The sequence below is a fragment of the Bufo bufo genome, chromosome 1 (assembly GCF_905171765.1).
Source record: "Bufo bufo chromosome 1, aBufBuf1.1, whole genome shotgun sequence".
Lineage (NCBI taxonomy): Eukaryota > Metazoa > Chordata > Amphibia > Anura > Bufonidae > Bufo > Bufo bufo.
In genome coordinates this window covers 132397772-132418970 of record NC_053389.1, presented here as the reverse complement: position 1 = coordinate 132418970, position 21199 = coordinate 132397772, and the positions used below count along the sequence as shown (strand labels likewise).

Sequence of the window (21199 nt, the reverse complement as noted above, 5' to 3'; positions counted from 1 at the left end):
ATAATTTGCGGACTGAAAAATGCATACAGTCGTGTGCATAAGGTCTTACCCTAATTGCTATGTGGGGTGGGGGGGGATTAACAACTGCTTTGGGAATGCCCCCTTATGAATAATTCAGATGAAAAGTTTTTAATAGCTGAGCCTCAGTCCTTATTAAAGTTTTATTGTCCAAGGTGCGAACAAGACACAAATGCCTCATCTTTAAAGTTCAGACTAATCTTTATTATGACTTAATTGACCGGGGGGGAAATGTCTGTATGCAAATCATGTACCTTACAGTAAATAAATTAGCACTTTTCTGTTGTTTGTTCCACATCATACAGCAATTGTGATTTGGTAACTGTTTATTATTAGACAGTCGTTCCCGTTTCGGCTCCTGACTTTTTACTTACTGTTATCAAGGCTTCCTATGAAATGAAACAATAAAAGTGGTCAAAAGACAAAGAAATAATTTCTGATTGGACTTGAAATATCAGAATCCCATGTATTAATTATTATGTAACGTACGCTATATGCCTTGAAGGATCAGGCCCATTTATAATTAGGCATCTTTATAACAGGGTCACTAAGCAAACTTCCAAAATTGTGTGTTGGGGCTAGAGAAAAGAAAATGGCTTCTGATGCATCCCCCTCTCCTCTGTAAACCCTGTTTCTAATACATCTTTAGGACGGGGCATGCTTCTTCTGGACCTGGGATTTGCAAAATTGACCTTCTACTTCATCTTTGATAGAAGGCATAGAGATAATCTTAAAAGGACCTACTCTTTTTTTTTTTTTAAAGAGCCAATTTTAAAATTTATAAGAGTCGCATTCCATCCAGTCCTTCACCTCTCTCGTGCAGACAGGCTGCCTAGTACTTCCAGCTAAAGTTGGTGAGGCTACATCTCGCAGGTCCTGAAATCTTCAACCAGTCCTGTTTAGGCTACTTTCACACTTGCGTTGTTCTTTTCCGGCATAGAGTTCCGTCACAGGGGCTCTATACCGGAAAAGAACTGATCAGGTATGTCCCCATGCATTCTGAATGGAGAGTAATCCGTTCAGTTTGCATCAGTATGTCTTCAGTTCAGTCGTTTTGACTGATCAGGCAAAAGATAAAACCGTAGCATGCTACGGTTTTATCTCCGGCTAAAAAGACTGAAGACTTGCCTGAACGCCGGATCAGGCATTTTTTCCCATAGGAATGTATTAGTGCCGGATCCGGCATTCAGAATACCGGAATGCCGGATCCGTCGTTCCGGTATGCGCATGCGCAGACTGAAAAAAAGGTGAAAAAATAAATGCCGGATCCGTTTTTGCCGGATGACACCGGAAAGACGGATCCGGCATTTCAATGCATTTTTTCGACTGATCAGGCATTTTTAAGACTGATCAGGATCCTGATCAGTCGTAGTAATGCCATCAGTTAGCATACATTTTGCCTGATCCGGCAGGCAGTTCCGGCGACGGAACTGCCTGCCGGATCTCTCTGCCGCAAGTGTGAAAGTAGCCTTAGCGTAGTCTCCTCAATGATAGAACCTGCAGCAGGAGACGTCCAATGTCTTAACTACATGAGATAAAGTGCAGAGGGGACAGGGTTGTGTTAAGGCACATTTATGTTTTTACATGGCTGCACGACCCCTCTTAAGAGGTTTTCTGGTACTTTTATGTTTATGGTTAGACCATGATTGGCGGGTTATGACACCCTTGTTATAAAATAGCTCTTCAATGGGAGCAGTGCTGCAGTAACCAGTTCCGTCCACTACACAATGGATGGAGCCGTGTAGTTCCAGTGCTGACTTACGACACCCGAACTCCTGCAGAAGACCTCATCAGTAGTGGTGTAGGGTGTCAGAAACCCAGCCTGAAGATAGGCTATCAATATAAAAGTTCTGGAAAGCTGCTTTAAAGGGGTGGTCTCACCGAGGATCAGCTGTTATCTCCAAGGGAACCTATGTCTGCCCACTCCTTGACCTCCAACCCAAAATCAGCTTCTCATTAACCATCCAGTGATCTCAAATGTTGCATTGCATGCAGGCTACTATTTTGAAGGTAATGTAGAGACAGGTAGGTCTCCATTTTGGCTCATAGGAGGGCATATGGACATAAAGACAACCCCTTTCCTAAGTTAACCTACAGGTTTTCAAGGCGTTGCTATTATGTATTATCCACCTGCCATAAGAAAGGAGGGGTATCTACAAGAGGCCAACAATGGAGGAACCAAGTGATTGCCAGGCTGTATACTGCATTCACTTACCAGATAGATGGTGGTTCTTGGGCACTGACCACATTTCATATAAAGTGTATTTGTGGACTTAAAAAAAAAAAAAATCAACAGAAAATCGATGACCAGGTCCAGTATAATTTACTGTCACTAGTCAATCTCTCTTTCTATTCTCTGTGAGTAACATAGTCTTCCATTTAACCACATTTCTGCCTCTTGGGTGGAAACCAATTTTAAGGATCACATGAGTTGACACTGGAGAGCATTTGGTTTAATTATACATAACTCATATGCCTGAATAGAAGTGGCATGTCATTCACTTAACTTAATGGAATTGTCTTAGAACTCTTTGCCGGCAAGGAAAATGTACTATTCAGAGTGCTCTCTATGTAATTCAAGAAAATTGTCTGCGGCTTTAAAGGGGTTTTCCAGGACCTGAAAAATATTTATTAAGGCTGGCAATTATCTACAATAAAAAAAAAATGAATACATTTTACTCCCCTGCCCTATTCTCTGCTGTTCCAGCATTGTTCTCCCTGTGACCCAGTAACTGGTCTCAGTGGTCACTGAACTAGTCGGCGGTGTCATTGATACAGCTGCGGAATCAAAGCCTATTCAGACTTTTGGACCAGCAGGTGATCAAGGCTTATTTTTTTAATTTTAGATGATTCCCAGACATAATCTGGATTATTATTATTTTTTTTTAGGGGTTCCAAAATACCGCTTTCACGCCTGTGTGCACCACGATCTAACAGTATGTCATTGGTGTGCAGGAAGTGTATCGAGCAGGCTTACTAGCTCACGGAGTGCTGACTGTGTAATACAGCTGACATCCAGCCACAATGACTAGGATCAGAGATAACTCCCATCCCGGTGATTTAAACTCTCAGATGATGCAGATAATTAAAGAGGTTGTCCAGGTTCAGAGCTGAACCCGGACATACCCAGAATTTCACCCAGGCAGCCCCCCTGATGGATCGCGCAGAGCAAGGGCTTTTTTATTTACAATAACACACTGCTAGGTGGAGCCTTCCGCCCAGCAGTGTGTTCGGTGACATCACCGGCTCTGATGGGCCGGCTTTAGTGCTGCCCTAGCCGTTTTACAGCCTAGGGCAACGCTAAAGGCCGCTCCATCAGTGCTGGTGACGTCACCAGACTTGCTGCTGGGCGGAAGCCTCCGCCTGGCATCCCTGTGGAGAGCCCGGTACATCACCGGATCTCCTGAAAATGCCTTTGCCCTGCATGATTTAGTGCAGGGCAAAGGAGAGCAAGGGAGCATGAAATGCTCTGATGCTCGTCTTAGTGGGGCTGCCTGGGGGAAAATATGGGTATGTCCGGTTTCAGCTCTGAACCCGGACAACCCCTTTAATGCCCCATCTGTGCAGTTAAACAGAAGGAGGGGGCTTCCTCTGTCCTACAATCGGACCCGCCGCAGTGAAATTGCAGGCATCCGATCATTTGTAGTTTCAGACCGGGGCCTTTTAAAGGCTGCCATACTGAATCTTAACAGGAAACCAGTAAAAATCCCATAGATTGCAATAGTATACTATTTCAGGCAATGGTATAAGTGATTAGAGGGATTCAAAATTTGAGTAAATAAAAGAATTAAAAATAGATAAATAAAAATAAACGCAAGAATATTAACAGTCAAAATATTTACAAGGGACTAAAAGTTTTAGTAAAAAAAAAAAAATTACAAGTTCAAGTCCCCTATGGGGACTAATAATTTCAGTGCATAAAAATAAAATAAAGAAAACCCACAAAAACATCAACTTAAACATATAAAAAATAAATAAAAAATATTAAATGCCCTTTCCCAATTTTACATATTAAAATAAGCATAATAGGTATACTTCCAAAACTGTTTGAAATATTAACATATACAAATATTTATCATGAAAATGCCCAATTTCCCATGTTTTGGCCACCTTGTCCCACTAGAAAAAGTGATCGAAAAGCCATATGTACCCCAAAATAACAATACAAACTACAGTTCACCCTGCACAGAGCTCTTTATACAGTAATATAAAAAAAAGTTATGGGCGTCAGAATATGGTGATGCAGAGAATTATTTTTTTCCTTTAAAAGTAGTCAAACATCATAAAAACGATGAGTTTGATATCACTTTAATCGTATTGACCGGCAGAATAACGTCATGTTATTTTTAGTAAATCATATGCATATTAAGCTGTAGAAATGAGACCGATGAGACAAAGGTGTGTCAGGGATACTCGTTTGTGTTCTTTGGCTTATGATAGCATATACCCTGGGAGATTTTGCAGGGATATACATCAAATTCAGCGCCGTGTGATCCTAGCTTATTATGGGGCACACCGGTTACACCATTAATAGGGGACTGGTCTACCCCAAACAGTTGCTTACTCCATTAGTGCTAGGCTTTGTTAAAGGGGTTGTCACATCACAAACAGAGCCTCTCTTTCTCCAAGGCCCCAGCAACTGCTAGGATTCACCTACGTAGCTATACGTATACTTCCACCCTTTGCTGCCCGTGGACATCCCTTTAAATCCATAAGCAATTTAAAATAATTTTCTCTAATAGATGTCTTCTTAAAAGTAAACTTTAAGCCCAAGATTAATTCTGCTTTGCAAGTGTTACTCGGCACCTCCAGATTTATGTATTGCTGTGATTTTTTTTTTAAGAAGTAAAAGGGATTAAAAGCACAGTTGCAAGTTGTAACATATATTTAAGTTAAGTAAATGCAGCCATTAGTCACTCAGAACATTCTTGAAAGGATGAGAAATCTTTTTGATAAAATACCCAATAAATATGGTTAATACAGGCATTTACGTTACTCACAGCTGTTTGCAAAAGTAAACCAGGCTATTATCCGACCAAAGTAACCGTCACCAACTGTGAATCCCTGGATTATATATAGGCTCTGATTGCCAAATGTAAATTATACAGATAGTAGAAGTCAGGTGGAAAATATATGACCCCGGGAAGGTGAAGAAACAGAAAATGTTCAAAATCCCAACCTTTTCGAGTAGAAGTTGTTTGAACTCTAATTAGAAATCTTTAGAGGGGTTTTCTAGAGCTAAATTATTGATGGCCCTTCCTTAGGGTACGCCATCCGTATCGGATCAGCTGCAACAAAGGAAATGCACAGCTCCATACATTGTGTAGTGTCTGGTTGCTGCAACAGTGCTCCCACTGTGTAGTGGCCATGCTTGGTTACTACAGTGTTGCATCGGTTCAGTACTGGCAGGGCTGCAGTAATCAGGCTTGGCCACCACACAGGGTGTGGAGCTGTGTAGTTCCAGTGCTTAGTTCTGGCGAGCTGCTAGTGAAAACAGTGAGTGGCAGGTTGCCTGGAGTTAGTCCCCGGCCCGTCTAGTATTGATAACCTGTCCTAAGAATAGCTTATCAATAAGTTAGTCTTGGAAAACTCGTTTAATAAAGGCAATAAGCAATTCCGTAATTCTCTAAATAGAAACCTGATATCCAGCATCTTTGGTCCGTATCCCTATTCCCTTGTTTGATACCTACCACCTGGGGACAGTCAGGAGGCCGCCATCCATGAACAGCTTGCAGTATAATGACATTAGTGCATACTCCTGACAGTACATGTGATAGCTTAGACCGGCCATCCAGGCAGCACGGTGGCTCAGTGGTTAGCACTGGTGCCTTGCAGCGCTGGGGTCCTGAGTTTGAATTGGATCAGGGACAACATCTGCATGAAGTTGGTATATTCTCCCCGTGTGGGTTTCCTCCGGGTACTCCTGCTTCCTCTCACACTCCAAAAATATACAAATAGGCAAACTGAGTTCCTACAAAAATTGTGTGCGTTGGGGTCAAGCGTCATTATGGCAGCTGGTTGACCCAGCCACACAACTTTACAAATGTTTGTCATTGTCATATAAATGCAGGAAATACTAGTAAGGAAAGTAGAAAGACTTGGTACCCTTTATTGTGGTCTGTATTAGCACAACAGTAACAGTATAGTATTCGATTATTACAGATTGGTCATAGTATTAGAGAACTAGTAATAGTATAGTATAGTATTGGAAAGTAGTAATTGTATAGTATAGTATTAGGGACTACTGATAGTACAGTATTAGATTATTAGAGATTAATAATGAAATAGTAACAGTATTAGAAAATAGTAAAAGCATAGTATTAAAATATTTAAGACTAGTGATCATATTGTATTACAGAATAATAATACTATAATATTAGACAGTAGGAATAGTTGAGTATTAGAGATTAGTAAGAGTATGGGTTTTATAGAATAGTAAAAATATACCGTTAGAAAATAGTAACTGTACAGTAATAAGGAATAATAATAGTGTAGTACTGAAGAGTAGTAAAAGAATAGTATTAGGGAATTGTAATAGTATAGTATTAGATTATTAGAGATTATTAGAAATTAGTATTAGAGAATAGTAAAAGTATAGTACCATACAATAGTAATAGTCTAGTAATATTATAATGTTAGAGATTAGTATAGCATTAGTAATATTGCAGTATTTTGAATCATGTGTGTGTACATAATGTCTAGATATAGTTTTCTGTTATACCATTATGCTTCTGATTGGTTTCTTTAATAAATGCTTGTAATTGGTTATATTTAGTTTGCTTTATTCAGCTTTTCCTGTCTCCCTGTCCCAGCCTCTGAAAAATACCCCTACATCCTGAAGCTGCCCATGCATATATAGGGATGGTATTGGGCAGTGTCTCGTTTTCGTCAAACATGACATTTAGAAATGAGGCCAAATGGTTAAATCTTGGTTTAACCAGACTAGAGAATTTTATTTCTTCCAGTCTCAGAGTCCTGTTTTTTTTTTTAAAACTTCCATGTGTCTTTTACTGAGGAGAGGCTAGCCTAGATTGGAAGAATGCTGAGTGCTGGTTGACCTTCTGTAAGTTTCTCCCATCTGTGCACAAGATCTTTGGAGCTTTGGTCATCTCTCTTACCAATGCCCTTCTCCCATGATTGCATAGTTTGGTGGAGCGGTCAGCACTTGGGGGAGACCTGCCTGTTCCAAACTTCTTCCTCTTTAAGAATTATGGACCACTGTACTCCTGGGAACTTCCAGTGCAGGAGAAATTATTTTGTACCCTTCTCCAGGTGTGTGTCTCCACACATTCCTGTCTGAGCTCTAAAGGCAGTTCTTGCCTCCTCATGGCTTGGTTTCTGCTCTGATATGCATTGTCAGATGTGAGACCTGATATAGACAGGGCAGTGTTTTTCCAGATCATGTCCAATCAACTGAATTTACCACAGGTGGACTCCAGTGAAGGTGTAGAAACATCTCAAAGATGAACGAGGGGAATGAGAGGCCCCAGAGCTAAATATCTAGTGTCACAGATATTAGTAATAGTATAGAATATACTATAGTAACAGTATAATATTAGTGAATAGTAATAGTATACTTATTTTTAGATGGGAATAGTAATAGTACAGTATTAGAAAATAGTAATAGTGTAGTATTAGAGAATAGTCAGTGTAATATTTGAGAATGGTATTCTCTCTAGAGGCCTGTATTCTAAAAACATCAACTACTGCCAAAAGCAGCAGATTACAAAGACTTTTTTTGTCCTAGGTTGTGGCCAGAATATAGATCCCCCTCCTTGACCTGCCCAATTTCCTTAGCCCCTCCCTGTCTCCTCCCATAAAGACTTCTGATTCAACATTGTACCACCAGCAGTAAAACACGATTTGATATTTTGAGCTTAAAGGTCTAGAAACCAGCAGAACATCCATGTAAAATGGAACTACATGAAGTTCTGGCTGATAGCACGGTATCCTTTAAGCCACGACATATCCACCTGTGCTCCTACGTCTGGGGAGTTTGTAGATGTGCTGGTGCCAAGAAGGCTGATAGTCCCTGACATCTATGGCATTTGTGTACATTTTAGAGGGATTATGCGGCACAAATAAAAACAGATTAGCTGACTATAATTGTATGTGGTTAGCATCCCATGACGTGCCTATAATGGTGCAACATTTCGTTAATTAGTTAGGTAATTCTAATACGAATGCTCCCTAGAAAGCAATTAGCTATTTAAAACAAACAAATTTTTAATGCCATGTGCTTTCCAAGATTGGTTTTCTAACATGAATAATTGACTGAGGCTGGTTTCACATGTGGTGTGAGAATGTCTGGTTTGCTCTTTCTTTGACAAGGACTGTAAGTAAACATAAATAATCAAAAGACATCTGCCATAGACTTTATGTTCCTCCATTATACACATAGAAAGTTCAAACTTTTCTCATAAGGTAAGTACGGCCTATCGTCTTGTGACCTGGTGATAGCAAGTGGGGTCTTTGGCTGGGGTCATAGCATAGTAACATAGTACATAAGGCCGAAAAAAGACATCTGGTCATCCTGCAAGTTGATCCAGAGGAAGGCAAAAAAAAACTGTGAGGTAGAAGCCAATTTTCCTTCCCGACTCCAATCAGGCAATCAGAATAACTCCCTGGATCAACGACCCCTCTCTAGTAGCTATAGCCTGTAATATTATTACCCTCCAGAAATACATCCAGGCTCCTCTTGAATTCCTTTATTGTACTCACCATCACCACCTCCTCAGGCAGAGAGTTCCATAGTCTCACTGCTCTTACCGTAAAGAATCCTCTTCTATGTTTGTGTACAAACCTTCTTTCCTCCAGACGCAGAGGATGTCCCCTCGTCACAGTCACAGTCCTGGGGATAAATAGATGATGGGATAGATCTCTGTACTGACCCCTGATATATTTATACATAGTAATTAGATCTCCCCTTAGTCGTCTTTTTTCTAAAGTGAATAACCCTAATTTTGATAATCTTTCAGGGTACTGTAGTTGCCCCATTCCAGTTATTACTTTAGTTGCCCTCCTCTGGACCCTCTCCAGCTCTGCTATGTCTGCCTTGTTCACAGGAGCCCAGAACTGTACACAGTACTCCATGTGTGGTCTGACCAGTGATTTGTAAAGTAGTAGGAATATGTTCTCATCTCGGGCATCTATGCCCCTTTTGATGCAACCCATTATCTTATTGGCCTTGGCAGCAGCTGCCTGACACTGTTTTTTGCAGCTTAGTTTGCTGTTTATTAAAATTCCTAGATCCTTTTCCATGTCAGTGTTACCGAGTGTTTTATCATTTAGTATGTATGGGTGACTTGCATTATTCCTTCCCATGTGCATAACTTTACATTTGTCAGTGTTAAACCTCATCTGCCACCAAGCCTCCAATCTATCCAGATCCCTCTGTAGTAGTATACTGTCCTCTTCAGTGTTAATTACTTTACACAGTTTAGTGTCATCTGCGAAAATTGATATTTTACTATGCAAGCCTTCTACAAGATCATTAATAAATATATTGAAGAGAATAGGGCCCAATACTGACCCCTGAGGTACCCCACTAGTGACAGTGACCCAATCTGAGTGTGTACCGTTAATAACCATCCTCTGTTTTCTATCATTGAGCCAGTTACTTACCCACTTACAGACGTTTTCTCCGAGTCCGAGCATTCTCATTTTATATACTAACCTTTTATGTGGTACAGAGTCAAATGCTTTGGAGAAGTCCAGATATACGACATCCATTGATTCGCCGCTGTCAAGTCTAGAACTTACCTCCTCATAGAAACTGATAAAATTAGTTTGATATGACCGATCCCTCACGAAGCCATGCTGATATGGCGTTATTTGCTTATTTCCGTTAAGATGCTCCAAGATAGCATCTCTCAGAAAACCTTCAAACAGTTTACCCACAACAGATGTTAAACTTACCGGCCTATAGTTTCCAGGCTCTGTTTTTGGACCCTTTTTGAATATTGGCACCACATTTGCCATGCACAAATCCTGTGGGACATTCCCTGTCAGTATAGAGTCTGCAAATATCAGAAATAAGGGTCTGGCTATGACATTACTTAATACCCTTAGGATACGGGGGTGTATGCCATCCGGTCCTGGCGATTTGTCTATTTTGATCTTTTTAAGTCGCTGTTGTACTTCTTCCTGGGTCAGACAGGACACTTTTAATGGCGAATTTATTTCAACATTCAGTATTTCATCTGACAGTTTATTTTCCTCAGTGAATACATTGGCGAAAAAAATATTTAACAGCTTTGCTTTCTCCTCGTCGCTCTCTGCGACTCCCCCCTCATTACTCTTTAAAGGGCCGACACCTTCAGATTTATACTTTTTAACATTTATATAATTGAAGAACATTTTAGGGTTAGTTTTGCTCTCTTTGGCAATTAATCTCTCGGTCTCTAGTTTGGCCGCTTTTATTTGTTTTTTACATGTTCTGTTTTTTTCCTTATAGTTTTTCAGTGCTTCCGTGCTACCCTCCTGTTTTAGTGTTTTATATGCTTTCTTTTTGTCATTTATTGCTTTCTTTACAGTTCTGTTTATCCACATTGGTTTCTTTTTGTTCCTTAACCTTTTATTCCCATATGGTATGTACCTCTCACAATGAGATTTTAGGATGTTTTTAAACATATCCTATTTTGTGGCTGTATTTTTATTTTTGAGGACTTTGTCCCAGTTAGTTAGGCCTATGGCCTCTCTTAGTTGGCTAAATTTAGCTTTTTTGAAGTTTGGTATTTTTGTTCCTCCCTGTAGAAACGCTCTTTTGGATGATAATTGGAAGGTTATTACTTTATGGTCACTATTTCCCAGGTGTCCCCCAACCTGCACGTCTGTTGTTCTGTCAGGTCTATTGGTTAATATTAGGGCTGCACGATATGGAAATTTTGTGCGATTGCGATTAGGGCCCTAAAAATTGCGATAACGATGTGCGATGCGATATTTTAAGGGAATTGTGCTAGAGGTCTATTTGCTTGGATTTTCCCATAAGAGCCGCTGACGCGGCTGGGTATGACATAGTTATGGGGTATCTGTGGATGACGCTGTTATGTGGGGGATCTGTGGATGACGCTGTTATGTGGGGGATCTGTGGAGGACGCTGTTATGTGGGGGATCTGTGGAGGACGCTGTTATGTGGGGGATCTGTGGATGACGCTGTTATGTGGGGGATCTGTGGATGACGCTGTTATGTGGGGGATCTGTGGATGACGCTGTTATGTGGGGGATCTGTGGATGACGCACTGTTATGTGGGGGATCTGTGGATGACGCACTGTTATGTGGGGGATCTGTGGATGACGCACTGTTATGTGGGGGATCTGTGGATGGCGCTGTTATGTGGGAGATCTGTGGAGGTGTAGATCTGTGGATGATGCTGTTATGGGGGATTTGTGGAGGACGCTGTTATGTGGGAGATCTGTGGAGGTGTAGATCTGTGGATGATGCTGTTATGGGGGATTTGTGGAGGACGCTGTTATGTGGGAGATCTGTGGAGGTGTAGATCTGTGGATGATGCTGTTATGGGGGATTTGTGGAGGACGCTGTTATGTGGGAGATCTGTGGAGGTGTAGATCTGTGGATGATGCTGTTATGGGGGATTTGTGGAGGACGCTGTTATGTGGGAGATCTGTGGAGGACGCTGTTATGGAGGACCTGCGGAGGACGCTGTTATGGGGGACCTGCGGAGGGCGCTGTTATGGGGGACCTGCGGAGGGCACTGTTATGGGGGACCTGCGGAGGGCACTGTTATGGGGGACCTGCGGAGGGCACTGTTATGGGGGATGTGTGCTATGACACATGGGGCCACGAGGGGGGCCAGTATAAGACACACATATAGCATCTTATGCTGGTCCCCCTCATGGCCCCATGTGTCCCTTCATGTGTTAACTCTCCTATTCATAAAATGGCCAGCCTCTGTACTTTCACTATGAATGCACTCACACTGCAGAGAGCGGCAGAGAGCGAGCCGGCCGGCGCGTGACTGACGTCACTGGCACGCTCCTCCCACTTAATTCAGGAAGCAGGAGCGTGACTAAGTGACGTCAGTCCCGCGCCGGCCGGCTGCCTCGCTCGCTCCCGCTCGTCGCTGCAGTGCATGCATTCATTGTGAAAGTAAGTACAGAGGCTGTAATAGGACAGAGGACTTTTTTTTATCAATAGGGGCCCCTTCATATATAATAATCGCGGCATTTTCGGCTCGGCCGAATCGCCAAACCGCATTTGCCGATTATCGCGATTCGATTACTTTTGCGATATATCGTGCAGCCCTAGTTAATATTAAGTCCAGTATGGCCGTCCCTCTAGTCGGGTCATAGCATCTGTATACATTTCCATGCCTGATTAGTGAGATTCTGACTTTCAGGGCCAACACAATCCTCAGAATCAAGGACCCACCTTACAAGTTAAAGGGGTTTTCCAACCCCATGGATGTTTTTTTTTTTACAAACATCTGAATGGTACAAAATAACACATGAATTTTTTGCATATCCTGTAGTTATACCAGAAATGCCTAAGATGGGAATGCCCCTTTAACATGCACAATTTGGCTTACGTTAATGGAGCTAGCCATGATTAATGTAAAAATGAAAATTGGGCATCATATAGTACATGGCCGTCTCTTTCTATCAAAGCTAGAACCAGACCTGTAACTCATATGAGATCCAGAGCTCTCCCCATACGCTACAGCAGGCATGCTCAACCTGCGGCCCTCCAGCTGTTGGAAAACTACAACTCCCATAATTCCCAGACAGCCTACAGCTATCAGCCTACAGAAGGGCATGGTAGGAGGTGTAGTTTTACAACAGCTGGAGGGCCGCAGGTTGAGCATCCCTGCGCTACAGCAATTGCTCTGCTAGATTTTCTTCAGCTTAGGGACGTGCCCTTTCTGCTGTAGCAAACTCCCTGTCGCAGCTGAGGGGACATGCCCTTTCTCCGGAGGTGTGTCCTTTCGGCTGCAGCTTCTAACAGTAGATATTGCTTTTGGCAATTGAAGGATACAACTGAGCATGTGCAACCACCTCATCAAAGTTACCTAGGTGGATGAAGAAACAGACAGGTAGCGCTATACAGAAGAGTTTTATTTATAACTCAATGACTATACGGTACATGCAATTGCAAAAACATTCAGATCCATAATTTTTTGGGGAAAATCCCCTTTAACCTTTGTTAACCCCCTAGACATGTGCATTTTGACGGATCACAGATCCTGGTTGGTTGCTGCTTATTTTATTTAAAGAAGCTGAATGATGGGTATTATATTTGAGGAAAATTATCTCAGTTTTCACTGAATATCTCATTACATGTAAGATGTGACCACGCCATGGAATCATTTGGATTACTGGTTTTATATTCGTGACATCAGTGTGAATCTCGAGAGATTTCATAGCTGATTGATTTTCTCAGGAGTCCGGGTAGGGCCCATTTTCCAGTTGATTTCAGATGTCAGGTAATATTCGGTGTCAGGTCAGATTTAATCAAATGGAAGAAGAGTCCTATCATGTAATTGTATGGATAACTCGCTGCTGTATGATGCCTTTCCTTATTAATCTTGGCTACCTTGTTTATTAGAAACCCAAGAAAGGTATTGACGCAGACATTTACTTTCAGATTAAAGGGGTTGTGCCAGCTGCTTTCTTCCAAAAATACTGCCACGCATGTCCACAGGTTGTGTGTGATATCGCAGTTTAACACCTTTAATTTCAAAAGAGTTGACAACCCCTACTGTCCAGATAATTTTACCTGTTAAGCGGTCACAATCTCCTTTATGTAATGCACTAACTTCCTGGTGAGCTGGTGGAGGGCTTGTGCTCATACACGGCAGCAAATATGAATAGGCGAGCTGCAGTATAAAGATATGGGGTGCGACTGAGCAGCTTTCTGAGCTTCTGAAACAGGCTACCTGTTTTAATGTAAATTAGATGATTTGAGAATAAATGAGCTTAAACAGGCTAAGTGATAAAAATATTTACTGTGATTGAATATAAAGTAAAACAGACAAAGCACAGACAGTAAAAAATAATAATCACATTTCTTACATATTACCATATGGGGGAGCTCCTGTCGCCACGCTACCCATGTAACACATAGCCGATACTCCATGGTGATACAAGAGAGAGATAGTGACTTACAACATCCTACCTGGATGATGTTCTCAGCGGAGATCCCTCTTTTACCTTTGTGCTCAAAGGTTTATACCTCTCAGGCCCTCCTCCTAAGGATGTCCAGTGTAGAGTACACATGTCTTATGAGTTAACCAATTTGGAATGTAGTCTGGTGTTCATCTGACACAGGACAATGGCTTTGTATCTGTTACCTAACTATCCATAACTCACTACATTTATAAGGAATATAAAAAGGTGATATAATAATTAAAGGGGACAGAACCAATCAGTACTTAGGTAATACCCTTACAACACACTACCTCATACTTCCTTTAGCTAATATTGCGTTGGCCATTTCCGTCACTCCCATAGAGTTTGAATGAAGTGACAGCACATGCTCGATGGCTGCTCCAAGGAGGTCCTGCTGTGGTGGGGTAGGGAACTTTCCCATTCTAACTAGGGTGGCACTTCATACAAGTTATACTTACCCCACTCCCCGGCACCTGCGTCGCTCCTGATGCCCGCATGGCCGCCGCTGTATCTCCTCGTTACGCAGATCAAAACATACGGTGGGGGGAGCCAATAGCAGGCCCCACGGGGGACGAGCCTTCCTAGTGTCACCCGCGATGCTAGGAGATGCAGCGGTGGCCATGCAGGCATCAGGAGCGACACAGGTGCTGGGGAGCAGGGTAAGTATAACCTGTATGAGGTGCCCGGGCATTTTAGGGGGCATTATAATGGTTGGATAACCCCTTTAAGTCCGAAGTCTTGGGAGACTTCGGTGAAGAACTTCGGCCTTTTATTCTACAACTTTAAAAACATTTTAAAAGACAAATCCGAAGATGGAGTACCGTAGCCAACTTCGGATTCGAGTTTTAAAATGTTTTTAAAGTTGTGGAATCGAAGGCCGAAGTTATTCAGCATTAAAACGAAGTTGACGAACAAATCGATTTCGGATCTTGGATCTGAAGCACAATTCGCTTACCCCTAATTCTTAACATGGAGGGGGTTCTGCCCATTGGTTAGACCCGCACTGATCTAACTGTGATAATTACTTGTGGCTGTAATACCTTTCAGGCAGTTGCAACTGGGCAAGTTTTGGAAACATAGTAGAAGGTCCTGAATTCTTTATCTCACAGTTTCCTTTACCATTATAGATGCAAATCATATGCGTGCAGGTAGCTGAATGTGTCAGGAGTCACACACTGCATCACTAGCACAGATGCATATTTAAATACCATTTGCATAATGTTTTATCTAGCATTGGGAACCTCTGCTTCATCGTCTTCATTTCTATTGTTTCCTGATGCATAAAATAATTTTTTTCCCAATTATCTGACATGGTTCTTGTAAGGAGAGGCCCAGAACACTTGTATAGATGAGACTCTGACATTTACCACCCTTTCTTGGGTTTGTGTAGTACACTACCATGGATTACATGTTGTAGTATACCGCAGCGGTACACGACCTGTGTCACTACATGTGCTGACAACTCCCGAGCAGCAGACAAGGCTGAAAAATTCTGGGTGTCAGACTATGCCTACTAAATGATACTTCATAATCCAGAAAAGAACACAATATCATGATTTGATGAGTGATGCCACCGTGGCTGGGATAAATGCCAAAGGTGGAATCAACTGGATGACCAGGTGACAGAGAAAGCAGCCCCATTAGATCTAATATGGCTGACTATCAGAGCGGTCAGGCAGCTACTTCCTGTCCTCAAAGCTGACGGTAGGTGTCTGAAGCACAAACTGCATATGGTGTTCAGGAACTCATCATGTTTTATCGTCTACTTCTTTTTTCATATTTACAGGAAGTCCCTTACGCCAGTGGAATAACGCACCTTGAGGCAGATCTGAGTAAAAGTAACCAAGAGCCCTCCAATGCAGAACCTCTCCAGGAGCTTCTGTTTTCTCCTGTCCATGCCCCGATTGTTGCAATGGGGACTCAGACTGGAAGGTAAGGCCCCGTCCTGGCCATAAAATAATGTATGCAGTGCTAGATGTCTATACAGCCTCCTCTAGATTGCAATTCAAATGCTCTTCAGCCCAGGACAGTGATGGTGTGCTGGGAGTCAAGGCCAGGTCAAGGTTGGTGGAGGTCCCTTGGCCGCAATGCCAGTAACAGTGTCACATCATGTGTGACTAGGTTAAGTTGGCCGTGCATATTAGATGATTGTGAGCAGATCCCACCTACGTCAGTGGGATGTGCTGAGAATCTGGGTATAAGCGCAGGCTAGAGGCCTCCATACACCTAAGAGAAAAGTTGGCCGAACCCAGTGACGTTGGCAGTGCTGGCCGACTGTCTTGTGTGTGCTGGCCTGCCTAATCTTCCCTGACAGATAATGTCCAGGATAGAGGGATCCACGTTTTAAGGTTCAACACACAGTCCTTTGTCCTCAGTGTAAAATGTGTTGGGCCGCAGCTTCTCCCTATTGAGAAGACTAACCCTGTCTGTCCCGGTAACTAAAACAATTACATAAGAGCAGAAGGGGTCACGCTTCTCAGAGCGGGTGCTCCGATCACAGCCATTGAGGGATTCCCTGTCCACAGACTAGTTGATACAGGGAAAGTGCATAGGTTGATAGTTACCGGCCTCGTTATTTATTACTAGGCCATTCCCCCTCGATACAAGGAACTGAATCAGGCCATATATGTGACCATATCCCTTTGCTCACCCTCTAAATAGTGCAGTCATACTTCATTTAGTGTCTCATTTATTTTACCAGAAATAAATAAAAGTTAAATTTTAACTTCCAATAAAAAGGCACACTCAGTTTAATAATATACAGTTCTGAGAAATGAGCTGCGTAGGGTTGCCACCTTTTCTTAAAGCCAAACCCGAACAGAAGGGAGGGAGGGTGGGCGTGTCTGAAGTCAGTGCCGCCCTGGGCTAGCATCGCATCGCTCCCAGCTGATCGCTGTGCCCGGGTCTGAGAAAGGCTTGTACCCGGGCACAGGATTACAAGCCCGGACTGTCCAGGTCATTCCCGTACGGGTGGCAACCCTAGAGCTGCGGTACCTGGGAAGCCCTAGATGAAGTAGGCCCCTGGTGTCTCGCCCCTATTGCCCTCCCAATATTCAGATGTGGCAGGGGCGTAACTATAGGGGAAGCAGGGGAAGCGGCTGCTTTGGGGCCCTGACCCCGAAGGGGCCCATCCAGGAGGAGGAGAACTAAAAGATTTTGTCAGGGCCCCCTCAACAGTATTACACAATGAAATTCTATACAGTGACAGTCTAGACAGTGTATAAAACGAATAAAACAGCTGCTGGGCCTGGTCTGAGAGAGCGATCTCTACTAGCCACAGGAATGGGGGCGGCATGAAAGGAAGGGGTTACGAAAAAATTACTGGGGGAGGGGGGCCCCATTCAAAAATATGCTGTGGGGCCCAGTCATTTCTAGCTACGGCACTGCGATGTGGTATAGTTATTCAGCAGCTGGACAACTTGGGTCTGAGACTATAAGGTCTTCACGCAGGGAGATCTGAGCCCAGGTTTAGTGGACCGACCTTACTGAGCATTATATTATTATAATGATACGGACTAGATCATGTGACCTTTACTCTCCAATAGAAATGAGTGGAGACCAAGCAGCCCCCTCTAGCCTTAGTGCTGGGGACAGGAAGTGCTATGACAAACATTCGGGGGATGTGTCCTTTTTTTTTTCAGAATCCCCCCTCACTCCTGCCATATGTAGAACTCTTCTGACGGTTTGTGTAATAGGCCCTCTGATCGCTGTGGTGGGGTCACGTATGAGACTGTCTTCTCCAGGAAAGAGCAGGAGGCTTGTCGTTTAAGCTTGCTATTATTTGCAGGGGAATGATGATATATGTATGCATCCCAGCCGTGTAATCCTGAGGCTGTGGGATTTATGAAGGACTGTACCTAGAGCAGAAATAGCAGCCGCCATGTGTTCCTACCAAATGCCAAGGATAATGACTCACGCCGTCTGCTCAGTCTGAATTGTATGTCTTCTACGGTATTGGCTCAGTCATGCCGATATCTCAGGATCTACCTGTATTATACCCTGCACAGAGCGCTGATCCTGGGGACCGGGGGAGCACAATCCTTCCACCGGATAATAGTGTATCTATGTCTGCTAATGGATTAAGGGATTGTATAAAGAGAAGATATCACATGAGCATAAGATAAACTCAGCTCTGCTACATCGTTATGTCTGCTACTCTCTAGACAGAATACATTTATCATCAGTCAGGAAGGAACGTCACATATGTACAAATTACCAATAATAGTATTAATTTACCTCAATTATCTATCTGTCTGTCTGTGTATCTCGATCTACAGGTGAAACTCGAAAAATTAGAATATCGTGCAAAAGTCCATTTATTTCAGTAATGCAAACTAAAAGGAATTGCATTAATGCAGCTTAAAATTAGAATTTTGTGAAAAGGTTCAATATTCTAGGCTCAAAGTGTCACACTCTAGTCAGCTAATTAATCCATACCCCCTGAGCAAAGGGTACCTGAGATTGTGACTTTGGGGTTTCATAAGCTGTAAGCCATAATCATCCAAATTATAACAAATAAAGGCTTGAAATATCTCGCTTTTCATGTAATGAGTCTATCTCATATGTTAGTTTCACCTTTTAAATTGGATTACTGAAATAAATGAACTTTGCACGATATTCAAATTTTTCGAGTTTCACCTGTATGTATGTATGTATCTATCTATCTTTATTATTCCTTCCTCCCCTGTGTCAGTATACAGTACCTACCATTATGTGGTAAGTCCTACGGCACTTTTTTTTCATTTATCAACCTTTTAGTAGAAAAAAAAGAGCGTCTAGAAGCTGTCCTGAGATTTCCTTTCTGTCCTCGCTGTACTCCAGCTTTCATCATCTGCTGTAGATAACATGGACGACAAGGGGAGCCGACTGATGTGATAAGTGATGGCTTTATCTGGCTTGGACCTCTCCCTCGGTTATAGCTTGTCTTAGATCCTTGCTGTGATTGGCATATATCTGGTTTATGGTAATGATGCTGAGGGTAGGTTACAGTGTCGGGGTAACCATTTCATGGACTATCCGTCATTTTTTTCTTTTTTTTTTTCTAAGATGCAGTAATTGTTGCTGCAGTCCTATGTAAAATCACAGATGGCAATTCATCAGTATAACCTGCTTTGCTGTGTCAAACAACAAACTCATCTCTTCTAAATTTAAGTATTTTATATGGAAACCCAGGTAAAATGAGAGTTTCCTAATCTACTAATACTTTCTGCTCTGTCTACTACAGCACTCATGTATGTTAAGGGCATTGCCAAACAATTGGAACAATATGGCGGAGAACTGGGACAAACTACCTAAAGGGCATCTGTCAGCAGGTTTGTACCTATGACACCGGCTGACCTGTTACATGTGCACTTGGCAGCTGAAGGCATCTGTGTTGGTCCCATGTTCATATGTGCCCGCATTGCGGAGAAAAATGAAGTTTATATATGCAAATGAGCTTCTGAGATCATCGGGGGCGTTGTCATTACACCTAGAGGCTCTGCTCTCTCTGCAACTGATTCACTCTCTCCACTTTGATTGACAAGGCCAGGTAGTGTTAACATCACCACGCCTGGCCCTGTCAAAGTGGAGAGGGTGCGGCAGTTGCAGAGAGAGCAGAGCCTCTAGGTGTAAGGGCAACGCCCCCGTTGCTCCTAGAGGCTCATTTGCATATATTAACCTCATTTTTCTCAGCAATGTGGACACATATGAACCTGGGACCAACACAGATGTCTTCAGCTGCCCAGTGCACATGTAACAGGTCAGCCGGTGTCATAGGTAAAAATCTGCTGACAGATGCCCTTTAAGCCGCCCATAATAAATCTGGTCATACACACTAGAGGTGTATTGGTCAAATTCACAGATTTTAGTGGGACTGATTCATTATGTAATGTGTAGGGAAATTTTAACTCTTTCAGGCGAGATTAATTTTGGGCAGTTGGATTACAACATGGCCAATCTTTTAGTTTTTTGAGAGATAGGCTGCTGCCACAGGTATGTCATGTGTATGGCTAGCCTGAAGGCCCCCATTAGATTCCCCATGTTAGAATATCATCACTGAATGTCATCAGTGGGACTGGCCGACTATCTAAGGGTACGGCTACATGACGACAGCTATTGACGATGCATGGGCATCTTAATCCATTGCCGACCCTTAGAAAGCCAACATGCTGGATCCTTCTTTCCCCAAACATCTGCCGCTGAAGGACTGTCAGGAGGAACTGCGCACATAGACGTCCCATCAGCATTTTGGATTCCTAGGTAAAGTTGGCTGCAGAAGCTGTAGCGGCAGATTCAGGAACCTGAGGTAAGTCGTGACTTGCCACCAGACTATATTAGTGACAGGTCAACTGGACATCCAATAGGAAGTTATGTAAATGAGAACACAGGACTATATTCCCATCAGATAAATGGCGCCCCCTTTCTTTGCTCCAGCAGCACGTCCGTCCTGTCTCGGGCCGCCTTGGCACGTCTCCACTCAGCTGGATTCCCTGAAATTTTAGACTGCAATAATGAGGTAGCGGAAGTGGTGGATCCATCGAGTCCGGTGAACTTTAATCCCCAGAGGGAAGAAGCCGATTATCTGCAGTGTAATGAGATCGTCCTGCAGTTCCTTGCCTTCAGCAGGTGAGCGGTGGCATTGCTGTGTGCAAGTCTTATCTTATTCCTCCTAGAAATGATCTGTAGCCGGCTGTTACCATTTGCTTTTTCAATGGGGTGTGTCTCTGCGCAGTCTGATGCTGTCCAATCAGTATCTGCAATGTAAAAGGCTAAATCCCAGTTGTCAATGTTGGAAAAGATACTCCAGTATTACATGAGAAATTCAAGTATTTACTAAAACAGGCATCACAACAGATCCCCTTCAACCGGTTAACGACCAGAGGTGTAATAGCACTGTACTGGCTGGAGAGGACCAGCAAAGTACTGTTACAGAGCTCTGATCACGTAGGTACTGTCACTGTGCCTCTGCAATTAACAACCAGGTCCTGCTGCAACATCCGGGACTGAACATACTCTGAGCCTGGATGTTTAACCCCCTTAGATGCCGCAGTCAGTAGGGACCGTGGCATCTAAG

The 21199-nt window shown here is 42.9% G+C and overlaps 1 protein-coding gene across 3 annotated transcripts in view; it reads left to right on the top strand.

Annotated features, from left to right (window-relative positions):
• Positions 1 to 21199, top strand: part of NPHP4 (nephrocystin 4) — a 323852-nt gene that overhangs the window by 171926 nt on the left and 130727 nt on the right. For 2 of the 3 annotated variants that reach the window (XM_040429459.1, XM_040429446.1), the window contains exons 14-15: positions 15932 to 16077; positions 20560 to 20751. In XM_040429459.1, the coding sequence (XP_040285393.1) occupies positions 15932 to 16077; positions 20560 to 20751 (338 nt within the window). The remainder of the gene's footprint in view (positions 1 to 15931; positions 16078 to 20559; positions 20752 to 21199) is intronic. The other variant, XM_040429453.1, reaches the window with a different exon arrangement.